The sequence below is a fragment of the Sorghum bicolor genome, chromosome 3 (assembly GCF_000003195.3).
Source record: "Sorghum bicolor cultivar BTx623 chromosome 3, Sorghum_bicolor_NCBIv3, whole genome shotgun sequence".
NCBI classification, from domain to species: Eukaryota; Viridiplantae; Streptophyta; class Magnoliopsida; order Poales; family Poaceae; genus Sorghum; species Sorghum bicolor.
The window spans coordinates 17,864,590-17,891,812 of NC_012872.2; the positions used below are offsets into that span (position 1 = coordinate 17,864,590).

The window sequence follows — 27,223 nt, forward strand, 5'->3', positions numbered from 1 at the left end:
GTCTGCTGCTAAAAAGGGACCTGAACTCCATGATCCACTAGAAGGCCTATCTCTCTCCATCAGTGATGATGATGTTATCCCCAACCTAGACAACATTCCAGAAGTTTCCTCAGGTAACTGTAGATATTTAGTAACGCAATCAAGAATTGATCTGCAAGCGCACGGATATCCGTGAGCACTTCACCCAGGAGGTTATCCAAAGTATCGTATTTATATTTTACCACTAGGAGAAAGCGTGCATCTGACTAACCAAATCTATTACTACTAACCTTTAGGCTACAACCACTATGATTTGATGTGAGCGATGTATAGAGAAGACTGCGACTGTACTCTAGTTCTAACCTTGGTAAGGATGATCTACTGCTCTATTGGGGAGGCTTACGAAATCTAGACACCATAGAGGATGTTCAACCCGCACCTATAAACCCTACCGATCCTGCTAATGGGATTATGGGCTACAAAGGTAGCTACGGAAATGTCACGTTCCTCGCTACTACCACGATCCGGCTAGATAGGGATATCTATGAGTATCCTAGCCCAAACATCACGTTTACGCTAGCGATGATTACTCTAAACTCTACGCGAAGAGATCAAAGTAAACTCATAAACCAAAGAACAATAAAACAAAGAACTTACTAGAATTTAGAAGTCAAAATACTGAAGAATTCTAGGAGCAAGCCTCGGGTTAGGAGACTTGATCCCGTAGGTACAACCTCAGAGTAGACACCGATAGGTCAGGCTTCCTCCGATCTACACCTCCACTCTATCTCTCTCAATCTAGAAGAACTAATGCTATTCTTACATTGGATGCTAAGCCCTAGGAGATTGGAACCCTAAAGGGACCTCTCTCTCTCTCTGAATCCTCTCTGGAAAATATGCTAATGAATAATGGGATTGCCCTCCTCTAGGGGCCAAGGGCCTTGCTTATATAACCCTCTCAAATGAACGTGGGCCGTTGGATCAAACCGACCTTAATTGAACGGTTTTCCTTGATCCTCAGAGGAGGTGGAGCATAATCTGCGAGACTCATGCTGATTGGCCACCATAAGGGGGCGGGCGCCCTGCTGCTGGGCCCGCTCGGCCTCCCGCTCGTTCGTGTGGCTTTCGGACTCTTCTAGACCGAGGAAAATTGGTGCACATGTTAATATCTCTATGTAAACTCGACGTGTGGGCCTTTCCTCCATATTTCCTGATAACCCCCTACAAAAATAGATAAACAACAAAACTTGTGGAATTCTATCAGATCAAACCCTAATTCTAGATGTTGCTTGCATATGGATCCTTTTCCTTGTTTATTTGATGATTAAAATTAATACTTAAGGACCGTCAAGAAACTCCCCCATACTTAGGCTTTTACTCATCCTCGAGAAAAGGATGGTTCAGAAAAACAACTGGGGTTAAAACATTGTAAAGCATTCTTTTCATACCTGCATGGTGTTGTAAAATGTCCACTGTGTACTGTAGTCAGGGAATTATATGGTCGAAGTAGAGATCCTTTCTTCTTCTCAACCCTGTCACTTGGAGTTTTTGTATATTTTTGAAAAGAAAACTTAGTATACCTTTATCCTCATAGGCGCTCTCAGATCACTCATTTATCTTTCGTATATCTCACTAAGGTTGTTTTAATTTGCAGATATTCTCAAGCTTACTTACCTTGCATTTATTGTGTGATCAAAATGGGATCCGAGGAGAGGAATGCCATACTCTTAGATCAAAGACTTTGAAAATTAAAAACTTGTCAACTCTTACTGGCATATTGCTTATTAGAGGGACCCGGCTATCATTTTCTTTTTATCATATTTTTATCATCTCATAAATTTTTTTCCTTAGGTGGATACCGGGGTACCCCTAATTCTACTGTCAGACACTTGTCTATTTTTTCTGTGAGGTTTCCGAGCACTTGCTCCTTTTTATTTCCTCAAAATTTATATTTTTGCATAGCCCATGCCTCTAATACAATAATACTTTGGAAGAGTGAATCTTTCTTAATAAAAATGTCTTGATCTGAAGAGTATGATAAATCTCTCAACAAGGGTCTAACTCATTTTGAACAAACTCAATACAAAGCAGATAGCTTAAATTATCATAATTAATATTTTCAGGTTTAGCAGGCATATAAAACACTCAGGATTGGTGGCTATATTTTTAAAACTTTTTGAAAGAAATTCTCTAAGCGACAAAGATATCAAGAATAAGGTACTCATACTCTACCATCTCACATTCCACAATGACTTAAGTAACACAGGGTTTTAAAATAATTTATCAATAATTGCAGGTTTTCAGGAGATATCATAGAGTGAGATCGATCATGATTAGAAATATTTTTATCTTTTTAATTTATCATGTTTAGCGACAATATTCTGCACGAACCAAGATGTATGTGCATGTGTGTAGAGCGTGCAGAGTATGTACCTGAATCGTGGAGAGGTGCGGTTGAAGTTTATTCGGCATGTCGGGGGATCTCCCCCATACTTGTATTTTGTTTTCTTGCATAAAAACCAAGTGGAGACACACGAGGCATAATAATAATGAAGCAATCTTTACTTATTCTCTTGAGGCATTTATTACAATCAATCTGACTAATGAATAATGAAACGAATCTAATAATGAATCCAAGCCGAATCTAATCGAACCTAATAATAAATAACTAAGATACAAGCCTCAAGATCTAATCTGAACAGCTCAGCGGCGCTCTAGCTCCTTTATCCTATCAGTGGCCCTGGAAAGGTCGCGTCTAAGGTTGACCACAGTAGTGTTCAAGTTAGAGACTTGCCTATTAAGGAAGTTAACCGAGGACTAGAGCTCCATCATTAGCTTGTCTGTCCCACGGACTTCCTTATCTAAGTTGGCTATAGTCTTACAGCGCTTAGGAGGTGTATCGAAGGAGTTGAGGGCGTGCTTTAGAGCTTCCTTCGGTGGGATGAAGCGAACCTTCGCTGCTCTGATTCCCTTGAAGTAGGGCCTCTCTTCCTCCGTGGTGTAGCGGACGCTGCTAATCTCGCCGCTCCTATTGGTCTTGACGCCTACAACCCTCTCATTGGGCTGGGGCAGCAGGACCCTCGTGCCGGCTGGCACCTTGACGATCGCCTCCTGCTTGGCTGATGGCCCCTTGAGAAGAAAGGGTCAACGGCGGCGCGGTGAGAACTGGTTGCACGTAGTAGGATTGGGTGGAGCTGCGCTGGCGTGATGGCATGGCTGCTAGCTGTCGCTCTGTGTTGGCTGGCACGAGCGCGTAGGCATCTGGATCTTCCTTGGGCTTCTTATTAAGGTCGTATGGAACGATCTTCCAATCGGGGTTGAACTCGTCGGCAATTGGAGTAGCAAGAGACTAAGCTCTAATTGAGGAAGGAAAGAATGAATGAATGAATTGGTGTTGAAAGCTGACGTCAGGGGTCTGCTTATATAGGGGTCAAAAGTGCCTCTAGAATATTCCACGAGATAAATCTCGCCGCCAAACTTGCGTAACAACCCATCCGTAGGGTTTTTTGGGCGAGATTATCGTAACGGAAAAAGACAGCGGCGAGAGGGGCTAGGGGCAGGGCGCCCGCCCTAATGCCTAGGGTGCCCGCCCTGGGCCTACCTCCTCTGCCGGCCCGCTCGCTCGTGTTTGTTTCTAGAAGTATTATTATCCCGAAAAATATAAACATGGCCCAAAAACATCAGATTAAAAAGGTCAGGCTTTAATTCTCCATTGGAAGGTAAAAATGGATCACGTCTATTTCCTCTAATTCTTTATTAGGTTCTAAAAATAATTTAAGACATTGACCATTTACCTTGAATAACGTACCTTCGTTGTTTTGAAGTGTGATCGCTCCGTGGGATGATGAATTGATTAACTTGTATGGTCCTTCCCATTTACTCTAGAGTTTGCCATTCCCAAACAGCTTCACCCTAGAATTAAAAAGTAATACCTTATCTCTGGGTGAGAACTCCTTCTTCTTGATTCTCTTGTCATGCCATCTTTTGACTCTATCTTTGTAGATCTTCGAATTATGATATGCTTTCTCTCGCCATTCTTCAAATTCTGATAATTGCATTCTTCTATGATCTCCAGCAACATCTAGGTCCATATTCCATCTCCTTATGGCCCAGTGTGCTTTGAACTCTAGTTCAACAGGTAGGTGGCAAGTCTTCCCGTACACGAATTGGTATGGAGACATCCCAATTGGGGTCTTGTATGCTGTCCGGTATGCCCTGAGTGCATCGGGTAACTTGTCCTTCCATGTCGTTCCTATCTCATTTATTGTCTTCTAAAGAATGTTCTTGATTTGCTTGTTGGAAGTCTCTACTTGGCCACTTGTTTGAGGATGATAGGGGGTAGCGACATTATGACGGATTCCATGTCATGATAGATAGTGCTCGAACCGTTTGTCGATGAAATGTGATCCTCCATAACTTATCACTACTTTGGGGACACCAAATTTTGGAAATATAATTTCTTCAAACATCCTCTTTGAACTTATGTTGTCGGCGTGCTTGCATGGTAGTGCCTCTACCCACTTGGAGACAAAGTCAACTGCCACCAAGATGAACTCACACTTCTTTGATGGGGGAAATGGACCCATGTAGTCTATTCCCCAGACATCAAAGAGCTCTATCTAAAGGTTCTTGGTGAGTGGCATGGCATCTCTTGTATTTATGTTTCCGTGTCTTTGACATGGCCCACATCTTCTGATATATTGCTTCGTGTCTTCATACATTGTAGGCCGGTAGAATCCACATTGTCAGATCTTCGAATGTGTACGGAATGCTCCATAATGACCTCCATATGGTGATGAATGGCATCTGTCGATGATCTTCCGTCCTTCCTCAGTGGTCACACATTTCCTGAGTAAGTCATCAGAGCATACTCGGAAGAGGTATGGCTCATCCCATATGTGTGAACGACTTTCTTGAATAAGCTTCTTCTTGTTCGATCCTGGTGGTACATACCCTAAAATCATAAAATTAACAATATCTATATACCAGGGGTCAGACATGTTGATTTCGTAGAGCATGTCGTCCCAGAGTGAATCATTGATGGGTGTTTCCTATGGATTCTTAAAGTGCATTCTAGACAAGTGATTAACAACAGAATTTTCTACTCCCTTTTTATATTTTATTTCTAAATCAAATTCTTGAAGTAACAAGATCCATCTAATTAAGCAAGGTTTAGCATCTTTTATTAGTGAGCAGATATTTTAGTGCAGCATGATTAGTGTAAACAATTATTTTAGCTCCAATCAAATAAGATCTAAATTTATCAATGGCAAAGACAACAGCCAGAAGCTCTTTTTTAGTGGTTGCCTAATTAAGTTGAGCTCCTATCGAAGTTTTACTGGCGTAAGCAATTGCATGATGCTTCTTATCTTTAGTTTGTCCCAAAACTGCCCCCACAACATAATCACTTGCATCACACATAATTTCAAAAGGTAAAGACCAATCAGGGGGTTTTTGAATTATTGGTGCAGAGATGAGTGTATTCTTTAACAATTCAAAAGCTGTTAGACATGCATCATCAAATTTGAAAGGAGCATCCTTGGCTAGCAAAAGAGTGAGTGGTCTAGCAATGAATAAAAAATCTTTTATGAATCTGCGATAAAAACCAGCATGGCCAAGAAAGCTTCGAATTCCTTTTACATTTACAGGTGGAGGTAGTTGTTCAATTACTTCAATTTTAGCTTTGTCTACCTCAATACCTCTTTCAGACACTAGGTGTCCCAGCACTATTCCTTCCCTAACCATAAAATGACATTTTTCCCAATTAAGGACTAAGTGCTTTTCTTCACATCTTTACAAAACCTTATCTAAGTTTTCAAGACAACTATCAAAAGTTTTTCCATATACAAAAAAATCATCCATGAAAACTTCCATAATCTCATCAATCATATCAGAAAATATAGACATCATGCATCTTTGAAAAGAAGCTGGTGCATTACATAGCCCAAAAGACATTCTACGGTAAGCATACGTTCCGTAAGGGCATGTAAAAGTGGTTTTGCTTTGGTCATCGGGATGGATCGGGATCTGGTGGTACCCTGAATATCCATCTAAGAAACAGAAGAATGAGTGGTTCGCTAACCGCTTTAACATCTCATCTATAAAGGGTAAAGGAAAGTGATCCTTTTTCGTGGCTTTGTTCAGTTTTCTAGTCTATGCACATCTACCACCCTATAACAGTGTGTTGTGGAATTAGCTCGTTCTTTTCATTCGTGACAACAGTCATGTCTCCCTTCTTAGGCACGACTTGAACAGGGCTCACCCACACACTATGCGGCACAGGATATATAATCCCTGCATGCAGCAACTTTATAACTTCCTTTTTAACTATTTCCCTCATCGCGTTGTTAAGTCTACGTTGGGGCTCTCGAGAAGGTGAAACCGAAGGATCTGTCACAATATGATGGGTACAAATCATAGGACTGATTCCTGTAAGATCTTGGAGTGAGTAGCCAAAGACTGAGTGATGTTTTTCTAGAACAATCATTAATCGTAGAGTTTCCTTTTGAGTGAGTTTATCACTGATGATTATAGGAAACTCTGGATTATTATTCAGGAAAGCATAGGTCAGACCGGGTGGTAAAGGTTTAAGCTCTATGGGAGGTCTAGATGTTTCTGCAAACTCATCTAAGGGTTCAGGTTTAGAAGGTTCAGCCTCCTCTTCTATAAAGAAAGGAGCTTCTTCTTCTAACTCTGGTTCATTTAAAAGTTCTAGAGACACAGCTTTTACCTCTTCCATAGGATCAGGCAGAAGATATGATTCGGTCTTATTATTCAAAGAATGAGAAATTGTTATTGGAAATTTGAAATCTTTTCCAAAAGAAATGTGTAGCTTTCCAGTTTGACCTTCATAAAGGAGTCTTCTAAAAGGTTGTCCTATCAATAGGTCGAAGTTCCATGTATCAAAGATATAAAAGTTCAAATGAACCATAGAGCCTTCTACCATAAAGGGTAGGACATTCAAAATTCCAAGACTGGGGACTAATCGTTCCGAAGAATCCTTTATGAACTTCGTTGTGGGGGTTAAAATTAATTTCCTAAATAATTTATGTGCAAAAGATTTAGACATGATGTTGATCCCCACAACAGGATTATAGAGAGCATCAAATTGATGAGAATCATAAGCAAAGCATATAGGTATAGGAGGTGTATCCAAATGGATCACTTTAGAGGAAAGCTCCGATTCCTCCAACCATTCGTTACTCATGATTGAAATAAGCTCTCTTAATTGATATTCATTTGGTAAACAAATGCTAGAATGGCTGTTTTGGGGTTTGTCTATAGAATGGTAATTTGAAATGTTTCCAAAATCCGCAAAAAGATCAGATTCTATATCCAACATGAAATCAGGTGGTGGAATTACTTCCTTTTGTGGTTCAGAACTTGGGATAGCTGAAGCAGATGAAAAATTTGGCAGAGTGTCTACTTCGGCTTCGTAGGTTTCATCATGGAGGGTATTATCTATCTCAGCTTATAGGATTCTATCTAAGATCGCCCTAGCTTCATCAGTTAAGAGAGATTTTAGACAATTAACCTCGAACTTAACCTATGCAACATCTTAGCTTCATCAGTTAAGAGAGATTTTGGACAATTAACCTCGAACTTAACCTATGCAACATCTTAGCTTCATCAGTTAAGAGAGATTTTGGACAATTAACCTCAATCATGGCAATTAACCTCGAACTTAACCTGTACTGGGATGTTTGGATAGGCTGTGATGACTCCCATGGTAAAATGTCAGTTTTCGAAGGTGTTGCAAATTGATAAATTGATTTAGAATCTTGGTTTTTCATAAGGTAGAGTAAAGAAAATAAAGAATATAAAAAGATAAGAAAAGATAAAAGTATAGATACAAGCTAGTAGCAAGACTCAAGGTTATCTCAGCAAACCGTCTTTCTCCACGGCAACGGCGCTAGAAATGCTTGTTGATATTTGGTAACGCGATCAGGACTTGATCCGCAAGCGCACAGATATCGGAGAGCACTTCACCCGGGAGGTTATCCATAGTATCGTATTTATATTTTACCACTAGGAGAAAACGTGCATCTGACTAACCAAATCTATTACTACTAACCTTTAGGCTACAACCACTATGATTTGATGTGAGCGATGTATAGAGAAGACTATGACTGCACCCTCGTTCTAACATTAGTAAGGCTGATCTACTACTCTATTAGGGAGGCTTACGGAATCTAGACACCACAAAGGATGTTCAACCCGCACCTATAAACTCTACCGATCCTGCTAACAGGATTATGGGCTACAAAGGTAGCTACGGAAATGTCACGTTCCTTGCTACTACCACGATCCGGCTAGACAGAGGATATCTATGAGTATCCTAACCCAAACACCACGTTTATGCTAGCGATGATTACTCTAAACTCTACGCGAAGAGATCAAAGTAAACTCATAAACCAAAGAACAATAAAACAAAGAACTTACTAGAATTTAGAAGTCGAAAGACTGAAGAATCCTAGGAGCAAGCCTTGGGTTAGGAGACTTGATCCCACAGGTACAACCTCAGAGTAGACACCGACAGGTCGGGCTTCCTCTGATCTACACCTCCACTCCATCTTTCTCAATCTAGAAGAACTAATTCTAATCTCACATTGGATGCTAAGCCCTAGGAGACTGGAACCCTAGAGGGACCTCTCTCTCTCTCTCTGAATCCTCTCTGGAAAATATGCTAATGAATAATGGGATTGCCCTTCTCTAGGGGCCAAGGGCCTTGCTTATATAGCCCTCTCAAATGAACGTGGGTCGTCGGATCAAACCGACCTTAACTGAACAGTTTTCCTTGATCCTCAGAGGAGGTGGAGCATAATACACGAGACTCGTGCTGATTGGCCACCATAGGGGCGCGGGTGCCTTGGGGGGCTGGGCGGGCACCCTGCTGCTGGGCCCGCTTGGCCTCCCGCTCGTTCGTGTGGCTTCAAGACTCTTCTAGACCGAGGAAAATTGGTGCACACGTTAATATCTCTGTGTAAACCCGATATGTGGGCCTTTCCTCCATATTTCCTGATAACCCCCTACAGAAATAGATAAATAGCAAAACTCATGGAATTCTGTCAGATCAAACTCTAATTCTAGGTGTTGCTTGCATATGGATCCTTTTTCTTGTTTATTTGATGATTAAAATTAATACTTAAGGACCGTCAACAGTAACATCATATAATAGCCGATAGGATAAATCCTTTTGTCTATACTAACTTATTTTATAAATCTAGACCTTCAACTTCTTGAAAGTTGCTTCATCAGCTATTCCCAGCTCTGCCATGGTCTCAGTAGAACAAGTGTGTTAAATCATTTATCTTCTTTTGCTTATATCTTTTGACAAATACTAATCTATTCACCCCAATACAAGAACACGTCTCTTCACCTTATCTACCATTCCCTTTAGATGAATATCTCGATGAAGAACCAATCCTGATCTCAGAAGATACTTCCCCAATGATATCTGACTTCATCAAGGCCCAACTTCGAAGGTTGATCACCCACCTAGAGCTAGATGTTTCAGTCTTGGTTCAAGATGCAAGATCCATCAGGGAGATTTTCAACCGGATTAAAGATGATCTTCCTCCTCCTTTAAAAGAGATGATCTAGCCAGCTGCATTCTTGGAAGGTAATGGCCCTAAATTCTTCAGTGCTCAATCCAGAATAGCAGCTGGAGAAGCTCAGAAGAATTCAACTACTACTGAAAGGCCAATGCATCCAAGAAATCGTATCAGTTAAGAAAATAGTCGATCTCCTCAAAGAATCCCCTACTGAATTTAACAAAGATCTAGCTGCTCTTAATGAAGAAAGGACACAACTGTTAGCTCAGCTGAAGACTATTGAAGATACAATCAAACAAAAGGAAGAAGCTTTATCTCAAATCCCTGTATCTTTAGCTGATGAGAAAAGAAACATGACAATCCTAGAGACCAAACTTGACAAAATCAAGCAAGACAAGAAAACCAAGATTCCACAATTAGCAGAAGATCAACAACAAATAGTCGAAATAGATAGCATTAGGCTTTCAGCTTTGAACTCAACTAAGTCCGCTCTGAATATGTAATTTAAATACTTTCTACACTTTATTCTTATTTTGTAATTCCTCGACTTAACTTTCATCTACATAGATTTGTTTCTCTCCCTTTAGCAATTATATATTTCTACAAAAATCTTATCAGCAATGTCAACCAAATCCAAATAAGATAGAGCTCCATCGTTAAAGTTAGCCGATCCACTACTCAGGTCTTCCATAGTCACAGTTAAGTTGATCAGCTATTCTCTGCCACCCACGTCCCTAGGATTTCGGAGATGTTTTAACTTTAGTCGATCCTCTCACCCTAACTTCAAGGAACCGCCTTCACGATAGTCGATCCACTTTCTTCAGGGAATTAATTGTACATCATTTTTCACATTCCTCTTACCCCATTATAAATAATACCGAGGCTCTGAGGGTAAGAACACACAGCCATTAGACTTTCATCTTCATCCTTTCAACCTACAAGCCTTTGTGCCTTCTCTTCCAGAAACCCTAACTTTATCCAATGGCTGACACTACAGGCAAGCGCCTGGCATCACCTTCTTCATCTGATGAGGTGAACTCCGCACAACGCCGACGTTTGAACAGGTAAATCAGTGCAACTCTTAATTCAATCTCATTTCTGAACTTTCTCGTCCCCTGTTCTTGCAGCCCTGCCCCACAAGTCAACCTTGAAGCAGGCCCAAGCAACCATGCTACTAGGGTGTCGACATCCTCTCTACCTCCGGTAGCAGTGGCCTTTGAGGCTACTGCAAACCAGGCAGCTGAGGAGAGCCAGGCAGGCTCAGAGCTGGTTGGCCATGAAGACACCACTGGCTATGATGCCGTCTTCGGGCACGAAGACGCCTGAGACTTCCTCTAGCGTCTTAGAGTAGCCTAGGACCTCTACTCCGAGGAGTGCAAGAGGTCCCACCGCCTCCAGGAGTAGCTCAACGCCCTGAAAGCGGTGCTAACCAACACTGAGGGATCCTTGGCCCAGACCAAGGAACAGTTAGCAGAGTTCGACTCTATCGTTACCAGTAAGTTCATCCTCTCTGTGTTTTTTCAGCTGATCGACTAACTTGCTGATACAACCTGTTTTGTCGATCGCGGGGTTCTAGGAGCACTTCAACACCCTCACCCCCGCCATCAGGGCAGTCACCGAGATGGTGAACGCACGTAGGGAGACCTAGGCGGAGCGCCTCCAGGATGTCCCCGCCCGCATCCGGGAGGCTATCCTTTGTAGTGTTCACTCAGGGGCAGCGAATGCCCTAGCAGCAACATAGCTCCACCATGGGGCTCAGCTCTCAGAGTCCCTGACTCTAAACTTCGTCGCAGAGAGTAACGATGAGGGCTTTGAGGAGCTGATGGAGGAGTTTGTCCCCTGTGTGCTGATGTCGTGGCATAGTTCTCATCGGTCGATGACATCATAGCATGTGTCTTCGACGATGAGGATTAGTTTTAGGTTTTTTATTTTTAATCAATGTAAAAACTCCCCCAAATCAATGAAGAACACTGCCCTTGAGGCAGATTTATCTTATTTTTATGTTTGTTGATCCATGATGTTTATTGTCTCTGTGATATTGTCCATCGAGACAATTTTAAAATGATCCTAAACCAACAAAACTTCACTGTGTTCTTCGATTTTTGTACTAAAGGCCATATGTGTCATATCGGCTATAAAATCATAATTATGAACATTAAACATAATAGTCACTACATCAATTTCTTTACTGTCCAGAACCCTTAATTTTTAAACTGAAGGTGATACTCATCGTATCGGCTATATTCCTGATGACTTAACACTCTGAATTTTATGCTAAAGGCGACACTTGGTGTATCAGCTATCAAAACATCTCTCTATATGACTTGATCAACTAAAGCAAATTGACCCAGATACTAGGGTAATACTTCTTGAAATATTTTCCATTAACAACTCTGGAATACTCTTCTCCTTTCAAAGTTTCATAAAAATAGGCATTTCTAGGAGCAACCCTAGTAATATGATATGGTCCTTCCCAATAAGGTGACCACTTGCCAAATCTACTGTCTTTTGATCCAATCGGCAAAATCACCTTCCAAACTAGTTCACCTTCACTGAATCTTCTTGCTCGGACTTTCTGGTTATAAAACTTGGCAATCCTGATTTTATTAGCTTTAATATTCTCTAAAGACATTAGCCGATGAAAGTTCAAATCATCTAAGTTATCCAACATAAGATTCTTGTAATCATCGGCTACCAATTTATCTTGTTGTGATATCCTTCGAGATCCCAAATTGATTTCCCTTGGCAATACAGCTTCATGCCCATAAACCAATTCATAAGGTGAACATTTAGTTGATCCATGACAAGCCATCCTATAAGACCAAAGAGTTTCACTGAGCATCGAATGCTATTTCCTTGGATTTTGTTTGATCTTTTTCTTGATAATCTTAATGAGAATTTGATTAGATGCCTCAGGCCTTGTTTAGTTCCAAAATTTTTTAGAAAATCGACACTGTAGCACTTTCGTTTGTATTCGACAAATATTGTCCAATTATGGACTAATTAGGCTTAAAAGATTCGTCTCGTCAATTTCGACCAAACTGTGTAATTAGTTTTTATTTTTGTCTATATTTAATACTCCATGCATGCGTCTAAAGATTCGATGTGACGGAGAATCTGAAAAATTTTGCAAAACTTTTTGGGAAGTAAACAAGGCCTCAGCTTGTCCATTGGCTTGAGCATAGTAAGGAGATGAATTAATCAACTTAAAACCTGTACTAGCAGCAAAATCTTCAAATTCCTTAGATGTAAACATCTTCCCTTGATCAGTTGTGATAGACTGAGGAATCCCAAAACTATAAATAATATGCTATCCGATGAACTCAATCACATTTGCTGATGAGGCCACCTTCAAAGGAATAGCTTCCACCCATTTGGTAAAATAATCTGTTGCTACCAATACAAATTTATGGCCCTTACTTGATGATGGAAATATTTGGCCAATCAGATCTATTCCCCAACCTCTAAATGGTCATGGTTTCACAATAGGATTCATAGCCAATGCAGGAGATTTTTGAATATTGCCAAACTTTTGATACTCTTGACATCCTTTATAATACTTGAAGCAATCCTCCAACATGGTCGGCCAAAAATATCCCACTCTTCTAATCATCCACTTCATCTTATGAGCAGATTGATGAGCACCACAAACTCCATGAATCTCTCCATCAAAACTTTAGCTTCTTCTTGGTTAAGACACTTAAGGAGCACACCATCAACTGTTCTATGATATAGCTGATCATCAAGATGAACAAACTTAAGAGCTTTGTACCTTGATTTTTTGGATACTTGTTGTGATGGATTTTTCAAATACTCAACAATATCCTTCCTCCAATCTTCATCAGCGACAACTTCATCGGCTAAAATTTCAACAATTTACCAATATCCAGAAGCACTTTGAGCTAGCCGATTAGCCTATTGATTTTGATTTCTGGGGATATGCTTCATAATAACAGAAGAAAAAGAATTAAGAAGCTCTTGGCATTCTTCATAATATTTCCTCAGGACATCATCTTTGCATTCATATAGGTCGAGCAATTGATTAATTACCAATTGAGAATCACTAAAGATTTCAATACTCTCAGCCTTCACTTCATGTAGAAGTTGAATACCCTTAAGAACAACTTCATATTTTGCTTGATTATTAGTAGATGTCGGTTTTATGGGAATAGCATATTCAAAACTCATCCCTTGTCAAGAAATTAACACAATACTCACACCTCCTCCTTGTTTGCAAGTAGATCCATCAAAGAACAAAGCCTAAGGGGTTAATTCCAATAATGTTACTTCTCCCTCTCGATGATAAGTAATGAAATTAGCTATAGTTTGACCTTTGACTGCTTTAGCTGATTCATATCTTAAATCAAATTCTAATAATGCAAGAATCCACTTACCAATCCTCCCATTCAAAATAGGCATAGATAGCATATGTTTGATCACATCAAACTTGGACACCACCATGCACTCCGAAGATAACAAATAATGCCTAAGTTTAGTACATGAAAAGTACAAACATAAACATATATTTTCAATAGGAGAATATCTTGTCTCTGGATCCAATAGTCTTCTACTCAAATAAAAAGATAACTCTTTCTTTTCCTTCAAATTCTTGCATTAAAGCCAACCCAATAGTTTGGTCACCGGCTGCTACGTATAACTTAAAAGGCTTTCCCTTCTGAGGAAGGACTAAAACTGGTGGAGACTTCATGTACTCCTTAATTTCTTCAAAAGTCTTTTGTTGTTCATTTCTCCACTTGAACTCTTGATCACTCTTTAATTTCAATAATGTGGAGAACAGCAAAATCTTAGCTGATAAGTTTGAAATAAATCTTCTTACAAAGTTAAACTTGCCGATCAAGGACTGCAACTCAGTTTTTGAAGTTAGAGGCACTATCTTGCTAATTGCTTCAAAACTCTTCTGTCTAACTTCAATCCCTTTCTCATGTACCACAAAACCCAAGAATTGTCCAGCCGAACCCCAAATGCACACTTATGTGGATTCATCCTTAGTCCATGCTTTCTAGCACACATAAGAGTCTTCTTGAGATCTTCTAAATGCTCTAGATAACCCTTGGATTTCACAACTACGTCATCTATATAAATCTCAACAATCTTGTCGATCAACTCATAAAAGATATAATTCATTGCCCTCTGATAAGTTGCACCGACATTTTTGAGTCTAAAAGTCATAACTACCCATTCATACAAAACTAATGCACCAGGACACCTAAAAGCAGTCTTATGAATATCCTCTTCTGTCATGAATATCTGATTATACCCAGCATTACCATCCATAAAACTAATCACTTTATGTCTTGTTGTTGCATCGACTAACATATCGGCAATAGGCATAGGATAACTATGCATAGAGGTAGCTTTATTTAAATCTCTAAAATCAATGCAGACTCTTACCTTACCATTTTTCTTATACACAGGAACCACCCACTTCACCTTCATCTTGAACGTCTTCTCTGAAGTGAAGCAGACCTCGCTTTTTTAGGTTGTCAGCGGCATTTTAGGCAATCTGAATAGCAGCCAGCATAGGTAAAACTCCTACCATGTGATGAAATGCTGCTTTGCTTTGTGATGGCATGACAATAATTAGTTGTAGATGAAAATATGTTATGTGCTGGAAATTAATCTGTTATCAAAGACAGCTATGTGATGCCTGTTGGCTTACTATTGTAGTACTGAAGTTGTTAGATTGTTTTCATATGTTGTTCCATTTGGTTCATTCATAGACATTCATTCATTCATTCATACAAGATTACTCACACACATAACCATCTACTTCTTGAAAATAGCATACAAAGGAAGAAACATGCAAACATAGACCATCTTTTCAATCCACCTAAGCTGCTGCAACACCTTATTGTCCACCTGTGCATTGCCTACACCTCCAGCAGTCTGAGAACCTTCTTGGATGGTGACTAGAGGACATGCAGTAGGAAAACCAGCAGTTGGCGCCACTGCCTGTGGGGGAACTGCATGTATTGGAGCAGGAACTGTAGTTGTCTGCACTTCAATGTCCCGCATTTCATCCTCCCACTGATAATACTAACAGCCTCCAATCTAAAAGCTCATTGTGAGCAAACAACAAAACAAATAGCTAAGAACAAGAACTGAGCAGAGAAGAAAACACATACTGCATAATAGGGACAGTTGTTGAAGGCACGGTTGTGATTCTTCGTGGACATCAAGATGAACCGATTGGCAAGCACTTGATAGTTGAGGCAAAGCAATAACTTCACTCTACGGCCATAGCTGCAAGAAGCTTGAGACATGGCTAAGGCAGAAGAGAGAGAGAGAGAGAGAGAGAGAGAGAGAGAGAGAGAGAGAGAGAGGTGAAGATAGAGCTACATATGGAGGGCTCATGACCTATATATATAGGACAAGACTAGGGGCTCACTTGGCGCCAACACCAGTGCCTTTGGCACCAACAACACAGCATTTGGCGCCAAAAAATGCTTGGCCTGGGAATGGCATAGAGGCAAATAAATTTGTTCAAAGAGCCTCTCAAGCCTGGGCAACAAAGTCATTTCCTAAGGCCATTAGCCACCATTAGGACCAAAAAGAGATGGAATGGTGTGTTGGATAAAAAAGTTTAGCACCATAGTACAGAGGTTCGAGCTAACTTTTTAGTGACGTAAGAATCGACCAACTTTCTTAAGGCATAGGAAAAAGGCTCCATAGGTATGGTGAAGCCGCAAGTCCCACGGCCTGGCCGGCCTCGCCACGATGCTGGCTTGCTATGTGCCGCCGGTGGTTACCAACACACGGTACAAGGAGAACGTAGTCAACAAATTCATTAGGGGCGCTGCATGCCTTCTCGTGGCGCTGGTAGCCCTAGGGCGGGCCTCGAAACAGGATGCAAATCACTTCTGTGGGTGCAACAATGGAATTGCGTCTATAGTCCTCGTGTTGCTTCAGCACGATGAGGTAAGGAATACCTTCATATCATCGAAGCTACGGTGGTGGCTAGCCAGTAGTAGTAAACCAGCTTGTGAACCGGAGCAAGACACTTAGGCGCGTTTGTGAGGGTGGCTCAGCTGAGCTTTGCGCCCGTGGGCTGCAACTTGCCATGTTTGTGCACCTGGCCCAAGTTTATAGCCCGGCTAGCACGGGATTTAAAGCAGTCATAGCCGTGCCCTCGAGAAACGAGATTTTTCTTCGTTTCTCCGCGGCCATGCTCGCTGCGGCGCTCACGCGGCTCGCAGCAGCCCACAGCACCGATAGAATCACCTCCACAGGCTATCGGTGTAGTTCGTCTTCGGGTCACAGCGTGGATCACCTCCATGCCCCCAACGCCGCCGTCGTTCCTCTCCCCGAGCTTCTCCTCCCTCCCTTAACCTTTGGCTCCAAGCAGAAGCCTTTCTTCCTTCTCTCCACCCAACTCGTCACCTCCCTTGGGCCGGGGCTGCATGACCACCCGTCATAGACGACGGCGGAGGCAGAGGTGTGGTCGTCCTCCGCGAGCGCGTCATGGGCGGAGGTAGCCCAGACGGTGACCTCGCCCACGGCGACGAGTGCCAGGAGGAAGGCCACGTCCTGAAAGAAGCTGGCGCGGTGGATGGCAAACCCCTGCCGCCGAGGCGGACGACGATGACACTGAGCATGTCCGAGGAGACAAACATGGCGCCGTCGAGCACGCCGCCGAGCCCCACGACGCCGGGCGTCCCTCCCTCGGCGACGAAGGAGACGATGGCGGAGAGCGCGTGGGGCGCGCCGTTGCCGAGCGAGAGGAGCGTGGCCCCGGCGATGGCCGGCGGTAGGCCAAGCAAGCGCGCGAGGCCCTCGAGACTGGAGCAGAAGTAGACCGCGACTGTGTCGGCGAGCAGGTAGAAGAGCACGACCAGCCACACCGCCAGCGCGGTGTACCCGAGGAAGGGCCGGCGGTCGCCGCCGAGGACGCAGTAGAAGAGGTAGAGGTAGTCAACGTACCCGCCGTCGAGGCGCAGGTTGCGGTCCCGACCTGGGCGCGTCGTCGCGGCAGCTCTCGTTGGTGGCGTGGGAGGCCGGAGGAGGGGAGCAAGAGCAGCAGCACGAAGGTGACCCTGTGGTGGACGTCACGATCGCAGTGGCGGCGGACAAGACGAGAGCCGCGGTGGTGGCCCAAGGGGCGTGCGTCGCCGAGCAATGGGGCGTGTTCCTGCTCACGGACCACGACGTCCCCGCGGAGCTGCTGGCGCGCATCGAGGACCGGATCACCACCATGTTCGCGCTGCCGGCGGACGACAAGATGCGCGCCGTGCATGGGCCTGGTGACGCCTGCAGCTATGGCTCCCCGCCCATCTCCTCCTTCAAGTGCATGTGGTCCAAGGGATACACCTTCTCGCCAGACGCCAGCGATGGACAGAGATTGGGGATGGGACGGGATGAAGTATTTCCAAACTCAAACTGACACGATGTTGAGGTGATGCAGAGGCGGCTGGGAGCTCGCCAGCGGCCATGGCCGCGGCGGAGTAGGACATGTGCTCGATGAAATGTCGATGAGGATAGAATGTTGACCATGTGGTGGTAAACCTACCAAATGTGAGTATCGCCAGTTAGGCTGAAGACAAACACAATCTCATTAGAGCCAGACCCGTTTTATACATCTCTACAACTAAAAATTATAAATTATGGAAAGAACCCATCTACCACATACATGGTGAAGCCACAACTCCCATTCCTTTTAGCCATGATAGACTATCTCATCAACCTAGACCCCACTCACCCATGCATGCAAAATTGTTTTAGCGAATTTAAAAAAATCATAACTTTTAAACCAAAGATATAAATTAAATTCTGATTGCACCATTAAATTTGTCATAACAGATCCTTCAAAACAAGATCACACATGGATATATTTAGATAAAATTTTATTAATGAATATTTATCTCTACAACTAAAAATTATAGAGAAGACCCATCCACAACTTACATCCTTATTTCTCATAACAGATCCTTCAAAACAAGATCACACATGGATATATTTAGATAAAATTTTATTAATGAATATTTATCTCTACAACTAAAAATTATAGAGAGGACCCATCCACAACTTACATCCTTTTGGTGGTCTTTTTTACTGCACGATGAAACGCTATCCCATCAACCTAAGCCCCACTCACCTATGCATGTAAAATTGTTTTAGCGAATTAAAAAAGTCATAACTCCTAAACTAGAGATATAAATTAAATTCTGATTGCACCATTAAATTTCTTATAACAAATCCTTCAAAACAAGATTACACATGGATATATTTAGATAAAATTTTATTAAGAATATTTATCTTATAAAGATAAAATATTTTCTTTTATTAAGTAGAAACAATATTCTAGGTTCAATAGACAATGTTCTATCTTTGTAAAAAAAATGTTATCGATTTAGAAGAATAGTATTTTGGTTTTAGGTTTATGAAAATGATATTACAATATACATAAAAATACATAAATACATAAATACATGACATAGATAAAAATAAAAATAAAATCTAGAGTAAAAAGCATAAGGAAAAAATAAAAACACAAAATGGAGAAAAATTTCAAATGATGTCAAAGGGTTACTTTTCAAATATCATAAATATATTTATAGAACATTAACATCACTAAATACATCATAGAACATCATTAAATATATTATAGAACATCACATCTATTATAGATTACATGTATACCAAGTGAGCACCGTAAGAAACATTATAGAATATCACATATATACTACGTAAACATGACATAACACACATAGAACACTAAAGAGTAAAATACACTGGCGGCCCTTTAACTTGTCAGCCTGTGCCACTTTGGTCCATGATCTTGTAAACCCGAAAAAGTGACCCTTAAACTTGTCCGCCTGTGCCACTTTGATCCATGAACTTGCAAACGCGAAAAAGTGTCCCCTGAACTTGTCGACCTGTGCCACCTTGGTCCATGAACAAGCAAATACAAAAATAACACCAGCTGCATGGCACTGTTCTGCCACGTGACCGCCTCTGGTAGGCCATGCATGGCGTTTATGGTGTTGACATCAGCGATGATGTCAACACTTCTTTTTTAATTTACGAAATTGATATATTTTTATCTGTAGCGTCAAATATATCAAATAATATATCAATTCGTTGCATTTATTAATTAAAAGAGATAATTTTAAAACAAGCAAAAAATATTCGTTTTCTAGATTTCATATTTTTTCTAGGCAGAGTACATCATGAAGAGGCTACACAAAACATTTCATGAATTTAGCATTTCACTAATAATTATTTATGAAATAAACAAATATTTATTAACACGTTGAAAGAGCCTTTACACGCATGGACCAAAGTGGCACAGGCCGACAAGTTCAGGGGCCACTGTTTTGCGTTTGCAAGTTTATGGACCAAAGTGGCACAGACGGACAAGTTCAGGGGTCACTTTTTCGGGTTTACAAGTTCATGGACCAAAGTGGCACAGGCTGACAAGTTAAAGAGCCGCCAATGTATTTTACTCAACACTAAATATATACTACATAAATACCACATATATATAGAAAATAAAAAAAATACTAAGAAAAAAAATATAAAAACAAACATAATTAACAAATGATAAAAAGTGCATAGAGCAAATAAAATTAATGAATAATTTAAATAATGATAAAAATAAGATTAAAAGGAAATAAAATATAAAATAAGAATGAAGAAACATAGAAAATGTGAAAAGAAAAAAGAAAAACAAATAGAAGCAAGAAAGAACAATAAAAATAAAACCAAAAGAAAAATAAAATAAAAGGTAAAATTAAAACAAGAAAAGAATAAGGAAAGGACAGAAAATAAAATAAAATCGAAAAAACAAAAACTAAAAGAAATGAAAAAGAAAGAATATAGACAGAAAAAATAAAATAACAATGAAGAAACATAGAGTAATAAAATAACAATGAAGAAACATAGAGTATGTGTATTTTAAAACCCGTAACAACGTACGGACATTAACTTAGTGGACACAAACACGAGTAGTTGCACCACTTGGACCTAGCTTTGCTAAGCTAGGGCCAATCGAGAAGGCCAGGCTGGCTAGGGACAGGGTCGCAAACGCGCCCTTACTATTCTTCGTGGGTAAGATAACAGGTGCAACCATGATCAACCACTCATAAGAAAAGGATACATTTTGCTATTTCCTTCACATCCTCCATGTATATAAGCATAGAATGTTATTTGTAAATCTTCTTTGATGCCTCAATCTGCAACGATTGTATGCCAGTTGACAATTGATATAACTCATGCTGTTGTTTATTTATAATCCATCACTACTGTCTACCGGTAATCATTTTATAAATGCTGCCAAGAGAAAATGGTTGTTTGGCCTGTGATCAGTTTCTTTGCTGTTCAGCCCTAAAAAAAAGTTCCTTCTGTTCAATCCCTCCAGCATAAACTGCTTACACTGATAAGCAGAATATACATTCTAAACTTCAATCTAAACATGAATGAAAGTGTGTGCATTATACAGGAAACATAAAACTCTTCAAAACCTATGAATAGTTACATGATAACATTGAATTTAAGAACAAAGGATAAGATGTCAAACTTAGAACAATAGTATAAATAGGCGCTTTTTTACACAAACTCCAGATTAAAAAAACAAAATTTTAAAGCATGCGAGTGAGGAAAGCTTGACTAAAAATCACCAATAAAGGCTACCCTCTTGTTCAATTTTGCTCTCAAGAAAATCACTCTAAAACTACAGGAAAATTTAATCAAGATAATAAGAAAGAAAATCGTTGGAACCCAAGTCCTCTGTTTCTTCCTCTCATCCTCAGATGGAACTAGACCTAAGCTCGTTGAATAGTAAATCATATATGAATGTAGAAAGCAGTATAAAGATTAGGCCATTCAACAATAGTCAATAGGAGGTCCTGTTTATTCCTTCCCCTTTCTAAAAATAAAAAATTACTACAATTTGGCTCAAGTAACAAAAACTATAATCCATCAAGTAGATTTCTCCACCCAGTCTGGATCATCTATTTACAATAATCACTGCACTATACACCCCATTGCTACAAAGTAATATCATCCTACATACGGTGCATATCTTCCTTGCTCGGAAGAGCTTGCTGCAGCAGCAAGCACACTTGCAATCACTGTTCTTCTCTATAGGAAATAAACAGCAGCAGCTGCAGCCCATTGTGCTACTAGCACAGCTGAGCAAGCCAGCATCAGAAAGCCATTGCTCTGCGAGTATTATTAACCATATAGCATAGCACATCCACTTAGTAACAAATGCTAAGTAATTGCTCATTATACAAAAAGAGATCGCTGAAGTAAGAAGTGCAAAGTTAGTAGCCAAACATAGGTTAAATTCAACTAACTAGATTTATGAGAATTCCCCAAATGCATTGCTTTCTGGCATGGCTTAAATAGAAGTAGCATGAAAATAAATTACAGCACATTTATATACACAAGGAACAGATAATGATGCATCCTAAGTTCCTAACACAATTTGCATCAATCAATCTTGAGTCCAACAACAAAGGATAAAAAAAGTTGTTCTTATTTATTTGTTCTTCCATTTGAATTCGACGAATTTTGCTACTGCTCAAAGGTAGAACGCACGCACCGAGGAACAGCAGGCAGAGATCCTGATTCCCCCAAGGCCCCAACCCCGTACAACCGCAGTTGCAGACAGATAATATATATACAGAAGCGGTTTTCAGGTAGACGGGCAGGAGGAAGAGGAAGTAAATCAAACCCCACGGATGATCAGCAGACTGTGGGGACGAATCGCAGGGCGGCGACGCGGGCGGCGAGGAGGCCGGCGAGCCTGCGGACGGCGAACTGGGTGCAGTTTGAGAGCGCGATAAGGCACATGAGCTCGTAGACGACCTCGATCGCCGCATCCGCCGCGGACCTCCGGGGCGCCGGCACATCGGGCTCCCAGTCGCCGGGACCCTCTGATCCGGAGCCGAAGCCGCCGTTCCAGTTCCACCGTCCTCCGCCGCCGCCGCCGGATCCTCCGATGCCAGGGCCATCGTTGCCGGAGAAGTAGTCGCCCGCGTCGGCGGGGGGCTTGGACCGCCCCGTCCGTGGGCGGGTGCGCGCGCGGCGGCGAACCGTGGCGGTGGCCGAGGAGGATGGGCGGCGGCGGGTGGTGGTAGAGGAGGACGTGGCGGGGTGGGGCGATGACGAGGCGAGCGGGCGCAGGAGCAGCGGCCTGGCGGGCGGGGAGGAGGCGGCCGCCGCCGCGGCGGAGGCGGAGATCTCCATGGGCCGGCCCGAGGGTTGGTACAGTCGGCGCGGCGCAGGGGGGAGACGTGGGTTCGGGAACTCGTGCGGCGGCCTGCGGTCGCGTGTGGTGGAAGGGACTACTAGAGAGCGAAGGTGGCCCTGCGGGACACGACACGCGGCGGGGCACAACAGCGGGCCTGTGTGTGGGCCGGAGCTCCGCTGCTGCGTGTTTGGATCCTGTCCTCTTCTTCGAAGCGGGGGATCTTTTCTCGGTCGGAACTGGTGGTGGTGGTTCCTAGGTGGCCGGTGAGGCGGTGACTGCTCGCTCTACGGCTCGCACAATAGGCTCAATCAGCTTTGCTAAATAGTTTTATTTTACTTTTTTGATTATTAAGAAGAACTGAGTTTATATTAGATAGTCAACTTGTCCGAGCGTTATAAGGAGACACAACATATATGGAATCGGATTCTATATAGAAAATTGATCAGAGATTAACAGCTCGCGAGGAGCTCTTAGAGGAGGTGGGGCGTAAAACCATAAATTATTATTTTATTAAAACGACTCCAACTCCTCTACTTTTTATTAAAAATAACTTCTTGAGAAAAACGTTTGGCAGAGCTTCTCTGGAGGCCGAAGCCGAGAGAAGTCATGCCAAACAGGCCCTAAGGCCTTGTTTAGTTCACCCAAAAACCAAAAACTTTTCAAGATTTTCCGTCACATCGAATCTTGCGGCACATGCATTGAGCATTAAATATAGATGAAAACAAAAACTAATTGCATAGTTTGCTTGTATATCGTGAGATGAATCTTTTAAACCTAGTTACTTTATGATTGGACAATGTTTATCAAATAAAAATAAAAACGCTACAGTGCCAAAATTCCCAAAAAAATTGGATCTAAACAAGGCCTAAATGGGTGTTTGATGTAGGGACTTAAGTCTAGGGGGTGTGTTGCATGAGGTGTTCGGATAATAATAAAAAAACAAATTATATAAGTTCTCAATAATTCGCAAGATGAAATTATTATGTCTAATTAATTTATCACTAACACATGTTTATTGTAGCACCATATTATCAAATCATGAACTAATTAGGTTTAATAAATTTGTCTCATAAAGAAATCTCAATCTATATATTTTAGTTTTAAAAATAATCTATATTTAGTATTTTATGTATGTGTCTAATATCTGATGGGACAATGACTAAAGTTTAGGAAGTGTGAGGCCTCGTTCAGTTATAGGGGTTTGATTTCCAGTCTCACTGTTTCTTGGGGAATTTGTACGAGGCCGGAACCATTCCTGGCTAGAATCGACCTGGAACATCGTAGCCGATCGAACGGAGCCTTAAATAGGTAGCTATCATCCAAGTTTGTTATGAAGTTAAGAAAGCTAAAAGCGAGCCACATATTAGCGCACATAAAATCATGATGCACATAGGCCCAAGCAGCTAGTGAATGTTTTATAGTTCTAAACTACTCCCTCTTGCTAGCAAAATGGATGAATCAGAAAAATCAAATTGACTTATAATTTAGAACAGATGGAGTATAACCAACACCATCTGTCATATGATGTAATTTATCTTAGACCTTAGAATTCTAGTGTGGGGGTGGGGCAGGTAAAGTGAAAGACGATGGGCCCAAAGTAAGGTTGAACTGAGGGGCAAAGAGGAGGGGATAAACCAAGTGAAGTTAGACCGTCTCCAATAAGGAGGATCTAAACACGACACCTATTCCATGGTTTACGTCTGTTGGCGGTTGTAACTACCAAAATAAACCATCAACTAAACATGAAAAAGACATAAATTTATCTCTAATATAGAATTAGGGATTAAATTAATAGAACTCCATAGGTTTTGGTGAATCTATGTCTCTATAGAGGTTACTCAAGAAAAGGGCCAAAGAGGACCCACACGTCAGGCTAAAAAGCATATTCCTTGCCGGCACCGATGCAAGAAGGATCTAGAAGACACGAGAAGACGACCCGTTGTGGCAGATCGTCCTAAGTAATCGGGCCCACTGACATCTGTCATCGTCCCAAAGACCTCTGACGATGATGCCAGGGAACCAACTACTTTAGAACTCCGATGAGCATCCCAGGACGTCCATTCCACTGCTACTATGGCGTAACGACAGTGCTCGTCCTGACCACCAGCAATGGTCAATTAATGAGAACTTTTTCTTCTCGCCCTTGTAGGATAGCGAGTGACCATATTAACACCAGGATTATTCATTGCGAAGACATTGCAGCATCACGGACAATACATAAACAAAATAGCATTTTGGAAGTGATACAGCGGAAGCGTTACATGACTTAGCTTACAACATAGTTCTCAAAAGTAGGACTTAGGTAAAGTATTATTACAGACCATAGTTTACAGGAGCAACTTTTAACACATACACAAAGCTTACAACTCCTCACGGGTGCATGATCGGGCATTAGCACCGGTCGGGAAGGGCCTGTTGCCCCGGTTCCCGAGCCGGTGCTGCCCTTCCGGGACTAAAGGTCCACCCTTTAGTCCCGGTTCTGGCAACCGGGGATAAAGCCCCCCCTTTAACACCGGTTGGTAATACAAACCGGTGTTAAAGGATCCTGCCAGGGATGCCATGTTGCAGGACCCTTTAACACCGGTTGTTATTACCAACCGGTGTTAAAGGGTTTCTTTTTCTTTTTTTTTTGGTTTACTTCTTCGGTTCTGTTTATTGTTTATATATAATATATAATAATAGGTTTTTCAATACATGTTTTGCTGATACAATAATATATTTATATTACACGCATATTAAGCATATATAAATGAAAATTATAGGCTTAGCTTAATAATTAAGCTTTGCCTATAATAAAATGAATAGACCACATCAAAAATTAAATAGATATGTAAAAAGCTTTATATATATATATAGTTTTATATGTACAAAATTCGTAACACATATATACATAGAGTTTTTTCTCCCAATATCTACAAACGATACAAATGATCATCGTTGTTTGGAATAAGAGTTTCGTTGTCGTTGAAGTGAAACTCGCCGTTTGGATTGATCACTTGGTCGCGGAGAAATCCTGCTATCGTCTCTTGGATAGCTTTGATTCGGTCTTGTTGTAGGACCTTTTCCCTCAGCCATTCCGTCTTTAATTTGAAATAAATAAAAAAGGTATTAGTTATCTAAGTTATTCAATATAATTCAGGAGATAATGAAAAGAGACATGTAACGTACTCTGAGCGTCTCTGTGGGTGTTTGATTGACTTGTGCCATCATGAATTTGCACACGTAATATGCACATAGATTGTTCCCCCCTTCTTGTCTTAAACACCACTGTACGATATATATATAAAAATATTCACGACCACGATAATAAGAAAGCTAAAAGTTAGCGAAAGTTTGTTAGCTAGTAGAACTTACTTGTGGATGTATTATGTTAAGCGGCGCTTTACATCTACTGAGATGTTCACGGTCAATGAATCTTTCCCAAACCCTATACACAGCCATTGTGGATCGTGAACTAATAATTACAGAGTCATATTATGATATTTTTGTAGCTGAGATCGACATTACGTACCTTTGAATAATGTTTACCATTTGTTGATAATTTTCTTGTGGTTTTCTCATTGAGTCAAAGATTATCAACCGGTTCTTGGGAATTTCAATGACCATGAGTATCCAGTGAAAGCTGTTTACACACATATATATATAGTCAGTCCTATAATGTAAAATAAAATATGCATGCACTTAATAACTATATAACTCACTCGAAGTTGAAGGGGAAGAGTATTTTTTTATTTTTCTTTTTGGTTCACAAAGAACCTCATAAGATTGGTGCAGACTTCTATCTCATGATCTGCTGTCCACACTGCCTGCGGAGCCTTGAAAACAATATAAGGGTCAACGAACCCAATACTATTGTCATTTCTCATTCTGAGCTCTCTCATTTGGTGCCTGCATATATACATACAAATTCTAAGTGTGTAAGGATTATATACATGTAATTAAAGAAGTTAGAAGTATAATAAAAAGAAAAAAAATACTTACAGACAAAAGCAGCTGACAAGAGATTTGTCAAGAGCGTCGAGGTGGCATAATTGGTGCAATTCTTCAAACTGCACGTATATGAGGTCATCTCCACGGAAGTAGTGATGTTGTCTAATACGAACAGAAATCCAATTCTCTCCCCTTTCAGACGCCTCAATGCACCATTTGTTTATTGCAAACATTTGTGTGCCGAGCTCGTGTAAACGCTTAGGGTCGAATAGACTCCTGCCCGGTTCATATCTAGCCCTCCATTGATCAACTACCTCGGCTTTTTCAAATGTTTGGCATCCAAGAATGGCGGCAATTTCTTCCATATTTAAACCGCTCTGTCCAAAGTAACGCTCAAGCGAGTCTAGCTCAAACAACGCTAAGGATTTCTTTGGCATCAAGTCTTCATTTGAGCCGTATTGATTTGGCACAATCAAAGAGGGCACCGGTTTTGATACTTCTCCGAGCTGTGGGACCCCCTTTCCTACTCTCTTCTTAGTAGGCT

At 41.3% G+C, this 27,223-nt stretch overlaps 1 protein-coding gene and 1 long non-coding RNA gene across 2 annotated transcripts; both read right to left on the reverse strand.

Annotated features, from left to right (window-relative positions):
- Positions 15,274 to 17,121, reverse strand: LOC110434214. The gene is made up of 2 exons (XR_002451691.1): positions 15,680 to 17,121; positions 15,274 to 15,605 (listed from the first exon to the last, which is right to left on the reverse strand). It is a non-coding gene; the product is annotated as an uncharacterized LOC110434214 (long non-coding RNA).
- LOC8086339 (dachshund homolog 1) lies at positions 21,374 to 22,907 on the reverse strand. The gene has a single exon (XM_021455213.1). The coding sequence runs from the start codon at positions 22,743 to 22,745 to the stop codon at positions 22,242 to 22,244; it is 504 nt and encodes a 167-aa protein (XP_021310888.1). The 5' UTR covers positions 22,746 to 22,907; the 3' UTR covers positions 21,374 to 22,241.

Bases quoted from the DNA above. Each gene is read 5' to 3' on its own strand.
- LOC8086339 (XM_021455213.1), bottom strand. From the start codon at position 22,745: ATGGAGATCTCCGCCTCCGCCGCGGCGGCGGCCGCCTCCTCCCCGCCC.